Source organism: Lolium rigidum, chromosome 5 (assembly GCF_022539505.1).
Source record: "Lolium rigidum isolate FL_2022 chromosome 5, APGP_CSIRO_Lrig_0.1, whole genome shotgun sequence".
Taxonomy (NCBI): Eukaryota; Viridiplantae; Streptophyta; class Magnoliopsida; order Poales; family Poaceae; genus Lolium; species Lolium rigidum.
In genome coordinates this window covers 118,256,937-118,264,974 of record NC_061512.1, presented here as the reverse complement: position 1 = coordinate 118,264,974, position 8,038 = coordinate 118,256,937, and the positions used below count along the sequence as shown (strand labels likewise).

Here is an 8,038-nt window from a genome sequence, read left to right as displayed (position 1 = left end):
GATGATAGGGAAGCTCATGTGGTTGTCGCGAAACAACATATGGGGGTGATATCTAGCGGAGATCCGCCGAGGACACAATAAAGCTTCGCCATGGGTTAAGTGACGTTTGGGGATATGCGAGCGAGCAATCGATTTTATTTTTAGAGATAGTTCAATTGGAATCTCTTATGAAGTTGTGAATTTGAGTAAGTTTATTAATGTGTGATGAAGTTCGATCGGGTTCTCAACATGTGTTAATCACATAGTTCTATATATACTTCTATATTCAAAATACCAGATTCAGATGGTTTCTCAGCTGAGTTCTATCAAAATATCTGGGAGATCATCAAAACGGACTTGCTTGACCTTTTTGGTGCTCCGCATAACGGACAACCTAGGCTTTTTCGGTTGAATTTTGGTGAGATTATTTTATTGCCAAAGGTTAATGAAGCAGAGAGGATTTCACAGTACAGGACGATTTATCTTCTTAATATTTTCTTTAATTTTTTCACAAAAGTTGCAACTATCAGGCTTAATTCAGTAGCTGCTCAAGCGGTACGGCCTACTCAAACAATTTTCATGCAAGGAAGATATATCTTAGATGGGGTTGTAACCTTGCATGAAAAGGTATAAAGGCGTCTTGCAAAGGTTGGATTACATAGTGAGAGGAAAAAATATCGGCTTATCAAATGGAGTGTTGTTTGCTGTATCAAGGTGGGCTAGGTGTCCATGATCTTGAGCTTATGAATGGGTCTCTTCTCCGTAAGTGGTTGTTTAAGCTTCTTACCGATGATGGGGTCTGGCGTACCATTCTTAGGAGAAGTACGTTGGCTCTAAAGCGCTATCCGAAGTGTTCTGAAAACCTCGTGATTCACATTTTTTGGTTGGACTTATGGCGATAAAAAAGTATTTCTTCCCATATGGTTCTTTCTCTATTAAGGATGGATTTGAGAAAAGGCTCTCATAGGATATGATATATGGATATGCAATACCACTCTCCGGGAACAATATCTTGCTTTATACAATATTGTACGCCACAAAAGCGATACCTTAGCTAAGGTGATGGAATCATCCCCACCGAATGTGATGTTCAAACATGATCTTATTGGACCCCGGCTGGCATCTTGGCATGCTTTGCTTCAACGTTTGGCTCCTATCAATTTGGCGCAAGGGTTTGATGAGTTTAGGTGGAATCTAAGAGAGAATAGAAAATTCTCGGTAGATTCCATGTAAAATCTTTGATTCTACCTAATATACATCTTTCGCAAGAGTAGAACTTTCTAGCCCCCCCCCCCCCCCCACCCTCCCTACCTCGAGTGATCATTTATTTTCAATTTTTTTGAAATATTGTTTAAGTTGTTAAAATGTAGAGTTGTTTGTATGTACCTAATGATGTGTCCTACGAACATGAAAAATCTAAAATTAAAATAATTTGTATCATAAGCTATACAAATGAAATAACATGGATTTGAGTATGGTGAACTGTGCATATTTTCAAAAATCAGAATATTATTAGATTTAATTTTTTGTGGCCTAGAGTTCAATGAATTTAGCATTACGATTTGCATTCTTTTAGGATATGTCATTGACTACACAAAATTATTTCCATAGGTTTTGTTTTTAATTAAATTTATATTTTAAAAATAAAGGTATCATCAGAACTCGGGAGCCAATGAAAACTTTTGCTTTTGCAAATTGTTCATTCAACGAAGAGCCTTTGACCGAACTTTTATTAGAGAGAATTAAAAGGAAGAGTACAAGACGTACACAAAGGAGACATGGTGTACATAGAAAAACCCTTGGTAGAATACGCACGCACCGCCACTGACTTAGCAACATTGCAGAGGGAGAATGCGATCAATTCCACGGTTCTAGCGGTTACTAGCTGGCATGTGTGGGAGGCTCGGAATGAGTACAGGAACAATGGCATCTTTCTTCCTCCACTGCGTGTGGCGACCAGAGCTTTAGGATATGTGGACATGATTCTGAATTTTATGTTCAAACAAAAAGTTGCCAAGCAACGTTAGGAGGCGGTCATGGTGTCTCGCTGGTGTCCGCCGCCAGAGAATTGTGTGTTGGACGCGGCCCTATTTTCTGATGATCGTCGCATGGGTTGTGGTGTGATTATCAGGGACCACAAAGGGAAGTTTCTTCTCTCTTGCAGCGAAGGCATGGCGGGACTGCCGACTCCAAAAATGGCAGAGACTATAGCTGCCCGTAGAGTCCTTTCGATCGCCAGGTCTTATGGCTTCCCGAGGGTTATTCTAGTGTCCGATTATCTCTCTATGATACAACGGATCTCATCTCCAGCTCGGGACCGTTCTTATCTTGGCTATGTCGTGTGTGACATTAAATCTCTGAAGACGGACTTTGAGTCATGTTTATTCAGATTTTCCAGTCGAAAGACGAATGTCGTAGCTCATAAGCTGGCTTGTTTTGCTGAGCCATTAGTTTGTAATATTTCTGTTAGTGTGATCCCGGAGTTTATTCGGGAGGAACTCTGTAATGAAGTTATTTGATCAATTCCTCCGCGAAGGGGGGCTCGCCTCGGGCTGGTTCGATACAGGGGGCTACGCCACCTTCTACCCCTGTATCGACGGCCTCTTCTTCTTCACCGGCTGGGTCTTCACCGCGTTCGACTTCTACATCGCCGGTCTCCACCTTGCAGCAGCCTCCGCCCACGGTCCCTCCCCCCGTTGTTCAGCCGACGGTGAGGCGGAGTGGGAGGTACGCTCTTGCGGAGGATGGGGCGGGGGCTACGGATGAGGACGTCATGCAGAGAGCCATGCGGCGCAAGGCGGAGAAGAATCTCGACACGGCTGGTCATCTACAGATGTACAGGTATTCTCCGTTCGTGGTTACCTCTTCAGCTAGTGGAGAATCGAGACCTATTTACGAAGGTCTGTACACGGTTGGAGGCTACGGCGAGGGATACTTTTTCCCTACATGGGTGGCAGCATAGTCTACGGATAGAAGCCCCACCTACACCTTAGGCGTCATATGATTTATCGTTCCGATATGTATCTCGCCTAGTTTTTTTATCATATTTTTGACTTGAGACAACAAAACGGCTGTGTGCATCCTGGTTATGCAGACTTGGATGTAATTGCTTTTTAAAGTAATAAAGCATCCTTTATCGAAAAAAAAAGTTATTTGATCAATAAAAACCACTTTCTCTCAAAAAAAAAAGAAACACCCAGGAAACCAAACTAGGATTAGAGAGCTTGGACACAACCTCCACCTCTCCAGGAGCGAAGATCATCGATGATCATCTCAAACACGTGGCTTGTGTCCAAATTGTTCATTCCAGAATGGCTAGCTAAATTTACTGGGCCGCGTAGTTTGCCTAGTAAATCTCTCATATCTAGGTAATACTTCTAAGCCCATTTACGAATTTTGGAAAATGGCCAGTTAGGCCGCCATCATGATGCTCTCGGAAATGGCGAATCTATTCAAGGCCCGCTCCGTGAGCTATCTGTTTCGTTCCCTTTTCCTTCGGTTTTTTTCTTCCCCCTGTTGGTTTTTCCAGTTTTTTTTGTTTTTCGGTTGTCCACAGTTTTTTCGTTTTTCTCGAACATAGTTTTAAAATTTTATTCATTTGAACTTTTTAGATTTAAATATTTTTAAAATTTGAATATTTTTTTAAAAAATATTTGAACACTTTTTAATCTGAATTTGGTTTAAGTTTGAAGTTTTATATATTGGGCCCCATTGGCGCGGCCCATAAAGCAGCTCACGGCCGCAATTAGCAAGCCAGAGAAGACCTAAGAGGCAGGATTGAAAGAGAACTTATTTGGCACTACATTAACTGTTACATCCAACTGAGCAGAGCCGGTCCGGAATCCGTTGCGAGATTTGAACAGCTAGGGATACAGATGATCAGAATTCAGAAGCACAACCGAACACTACACGAAAGATACACAGAGTCGCACACACGCCTTGTCGCCATTATGTTACACCACCACCATCTACAAAAGGTCTTGCCTTGCCCCAACGATCGACTCCCGGAGATGACAATCTCCTACTGGAGCGCCGTGAGGACGGTAGACCCTTCCACCTGCAGAAACAAGTCGAATTCATGGAGGTTTAGCTAAGTCTTGTTCCTGAAGACTGCATGCAGAGAAGCAAAGCTGTCTCTTTGTCTTACCATGAAGGTTGCGCCGCAGATTTCCTCCTCGTCCGCAGGGACGGCGGTGACCTTGTTCTTGGGGTTCTCGTACGACTTGAGGCCCCCGATAGCGTTCCAGTAGAAGCAGCCCTGCGGGAATGGCGCCAGCGACTTGCCGCAGGATCCCTTGAGCAGGTCGATGTCATCGGAGAAGGCGACGCAGCCGTCGGCAGTGATCCCCCAGAAGAGCGGCACCTTTCCCTCCGGATCCTGATCAATTGGCACCAACAGATTAGCAGCAAAAAATTGAACATTGTTTCAACCTGCACGGTGACGAGAGATGATGATCGAGCAGCTAGCTCATTGTGCTTACGGATGCCACGAGGAGGGAGGAGGTGGACTTGTCGAAGAGGACGAAGGCGTAGCTGCCAGTGAGCTGGGAGAGCATGAAGCTGGCGGGGTAGGGCGCCCTGTCCCTCAGCGTCTTGTAGGCCTCGATCACGAGGAGGACCTCGTTGCCGCCCTTGGAGAGGCCATACTGCTGGCTCATCCGGCCCAGGTTGTCCAGCACTCCCTCAAACAGGCAGAAGATCTCGTCCTTGGCGGCGAAAGACCTGGATCAACACACAAAAGGGGGAAAAGATACTAAGTATGTCACTAAGTATGTCAGGTGGTGCTCTTCTTCAAATAAAAAGTAAAAAGAGTATTTGCTGAGATAATCTCAATCACTATTTTTGAATTCTTGATGTTACTCAAGTCTAGAACAAACACGAAGTTAGGTAAATGTCATTGAGATGCAAAATTAGGTGGAGCATCAATGACTTGCTGCAAAGATGCACCAAATATGGAGAAGTAAACACCTAAACTTGTCTGGAAAAAAAGGTGTGGAAATTCCTTGGATGCTACTCCTTTAGTGCATCTGCCAGTACACGATAAGATAAGATCGAATGACAACCAGGCCCTACAGATCATAGCGGCGAATTGAAAGAGACGGCCGTATGGGCCAGACCTGAGGGTCCAGTTTTCCTTTGTTTCTTCCTGATCGATCTGTGGCCTGTGGAGGCTGTGGGTATCAAAACCGGGTGGAGTTTAACAGCAACTGCTGCTCCCTAGTCCCTACTGCTTCCTCAATGAGTTGCCAAAATCATATGGGGATTTGGTCTCATTGCACTGGTAAAATCCCAGTTGCCAAAATACCACAACTGTGTCAATGAAATGGTGTCACTGTCACAGTCTGATGTTATTGCAGGCCCAATAGTGTGTATCACCCCCCAAAAAATACTACGGAGTAATAGATCAAGTACGTGTCTCCTTTAAAAAAAACGATGGTTACTATCCTATTGAACTTTGTATCGCCGCCTACCGAAGAATACGAGGCCGGTTTGTTGAGAAGTCAATTGTTTGACACCATGCCTTTGGAAGGTGGCACGATGTTGACGGCAAATTGCAAAAGATGTGGTGGCGATTTTCCAGCAGCGTACGTGACAATTTCTATGCCAGCATAGCAATCCACGTCTAGTTGCCATTTTTTCTTTACACCGCCGCCAACCATTACGCACGAATGTGAGATTTTTGTTTTTGAAAAGATCCCATGGGCTCGTTTGGAACATAGAAATTCATGTTGACCTATTTATTTCCCTTTAGATCTCCTATAGAAAATATCATATGGGCTCGCTTGGACTGCAGAAATTGCATGTGGAGCTATTTTTTTGCTCCCCTTTACATCTCTTAAGATCCAGGCAAAATATTCTAGTGGCATTCCAAAGGGAGGTCTGGAAATAGTTTTTGTGGCGATGAAATCGTTCCCGGCACGGCAAATCTATGTCCCGATCGTGAGCCGGGGAACTAGGTGGATGTAAACTTGAAAATGGAGTGATGGAGGAAGAAAGGTTGGTGGCTAGGGTCCCTCACCTAATGGAATGGACTGTGGAGGTTGTATTATTGCTTACTTTAGTCCTAGGAAAGCAACACACCGTTCTAATATGGACAAGAAGAAGCTCGGATTATTAACGCAAGATGCTTGTGATACGGACCCGGAAATGAACAAGCACGGTAGACTATCGCGGCTTCACCGTGAACTAATATGAGTTTTCCCTACGAAATAGCTGCTTTCCGAGTGATCTAAGTTGCGAAGCTACGGAGCAAACGAGAGTCTCGAAATTAAACCAATAGGTAAGTGATGTATGTGTCACACTCACATCACACACACATATGCGACCCACAGAAGCATCTTCGCACTGGATGATATTTATTTATCCTTCCTTTGGGAAAACGTTGGATGATAATTCTTGGAGATATTCCCCATGGTGCTCAGTGATGACGTGATGTGACTATGACTATGATAGCCCACCTTATCATCCAAGATTCCAGGTGGGCACAAGAATCATCAGCAACACACACGAGAGAGATGGCAGTGAGGTATGTGCGATAACGTACTAGACTTTGTACTGTAGTCTGTACCGTGGTTAACAGCTAAGCTCACCATCAGGAAGCTTCAGTAACTAAAGAGCAGCGAAAGCAGGGCAAGCAACTCTGCTTCTAACTTCTAAGAAAGAGCCGAAAAGTCCTTTTGGATCACGCTTAAGAGTCATGACGCAGCTGCCCGTTTCGTTGGCTTAAAGATCTAGGCATAGGACAGATAGAAATTCCAGAACTGAAACCTACCATGGATCTTGCAATTATTCATGGAAAGGATTGAAAGAAGCTTGCTTTCTCTGATCAAGCTGATTACCTCGGGAGGAGTAGGGACTGGTTGGCGTGGGAGTATGCGAGGTTGCCGAGGGACCCGAGCTCGACGGAGACGGCGGGGTCGGCGCCGGCAAGGAAGCGCTTGACGAGCTCTGACGCCCGCGTCTTGGGCGACGGCGTCCTGCTCCCCGCCGCCACCAGCTCCGATGGCACCTCCACCACCTCGCCGCTGAACACAGCCAACATCTTGGCTCCGAGCTCGAACAAACTACACCTACTAAGCTAACTAGAGGTTGTGCCTGTGGCCTTCCACACTCCTCGGATGATAGTGGTATAGGACGGATGAACTGGAGGAGGAAGAGGCGCAGGTTATATAGCGGGAGGGCGGTGGCGGAACCCAGGAGCCGGGCCCCCGGTTTGCTTAACCACGTGGGTCCCGCGCTGCGCACACGTACCTTTCCTTGTGTCAGTTAGTTTAACCCTTGATTAGACGAGGCTTTTGTTTTGGTTTTCGTTTAGCCTAGCATAACACGGCTGCTTCCCGTGCACATGGACATGGGCGTGTGAGTCATACATGCGTCGACGCCTTCTTTCCGCCGGCACGTAGTGCTGCGCTAATCGTGTCTTACCATCTAACCCAGAAGAAAAAAAAAACACACACACACAAGTGGCCCTCATGTCGTATCCTCTGAGCGACCGAGGGCAAAACCCTAATGCCCTATGCCGCCACCTCCCCCCACCCACACTCTTCTCCTCGGGAGACTGGCCTCTGCCTTCGGCGGCTCCTCCCTCTCACCCGTCGCTCATCTTGCCAGCGTTTGGGTGGCATGGAGGGGGCGCTACTCATCGCGACCTTGGCAGGGTCCATGGAAACTAGGGCGGCGACCCTGGATGGCGGAGACGGCGTCGACCTAGTGGCAGGTGGTGGGCGTCGGTGTTGCAAACCATGATCTTCGGCTGCGTGGACGGCGAGGCGCAGTGGGCCTATGCTTGGTGTGGAGGTCGCCTCGTTGGGCCTCTAGCCAGGTCTGAAGATGGTTGCTGCTCCTCCCTCTGGTGGTTGTTGGGTGTAGCCGCAACCGTGCTCTTGGCTAGGGGTAAACCCTTGGACGGCGGTGATGGTCACGACATCGACGATGTTCTCCTTCTTGAAGGCGGCATCGAGGTTGTATCCCCTCCCTCCCTAACCTACCTATCTCGGTGAAAACACAAAGCTTCGGTTTGGAGGCCCTGGATGGCGGAGACAGCGTCGACCTGGCGGGG

General features: G+C 46.6%; 1 protein-coding gene across 1 annotated transcript; it reads right to left on the bottom strand.

Moving 5' to 3' along the window:
* Positions 1–3,756: 3,756 nt before the first annotated feature.
* On the bottom strand, positions 3,757–7,110 carry LOC124658046 (stem-specific protein TSJT1). The gene is made up of 4 exons (XM_047196493.1): positions 6,819–7,110; positions 4,461–4,701; positions 4,127–4,357; positions 3,757–4,036 (listed from the first exon to the last, which is right to left on the bottom strand). The coding sequence occupies exons 1-4, from the start codon at positions 7,019–7,021 to the stop codon at positions 4,001–4,003; spliced, it is 711 nt and encodes a 236-aa protein (XP_047052449.1). The 5' UTR covers positions 7,022–7,110; the 3' UTR covers positions 3,757–4,000.
* Between the last annotated feature and the right edge of the window lie 928 nt (positions 7,111–8,038).

Excerpts from the sequence above, each read along its gene's own strand:
- LOC124658046 (XM_047196493.1), bottom strand. The coding sequence starts at position 7,021 with ATGTTGGCTGTGTTCAGCGGCGAGGTGGTGGAGGTGCCATCGGAGCTG. Across the intron at positions 4,358-4,460 it reads CCTCCCTCCTCGTGGCATCC|GATCCGGAGGGAAAGGTGCC; the intron begins GTAAGCACAATG and ends CCAATTGATCAG. Across the intron at positions 4,037-4,126 it reads TCTGCGGCGCAACCTTCATG|GTGGAAGGGTCTACCGTCCT; the intron begins GTAAGACAAAGA and ends TTGTTTCTGCAG.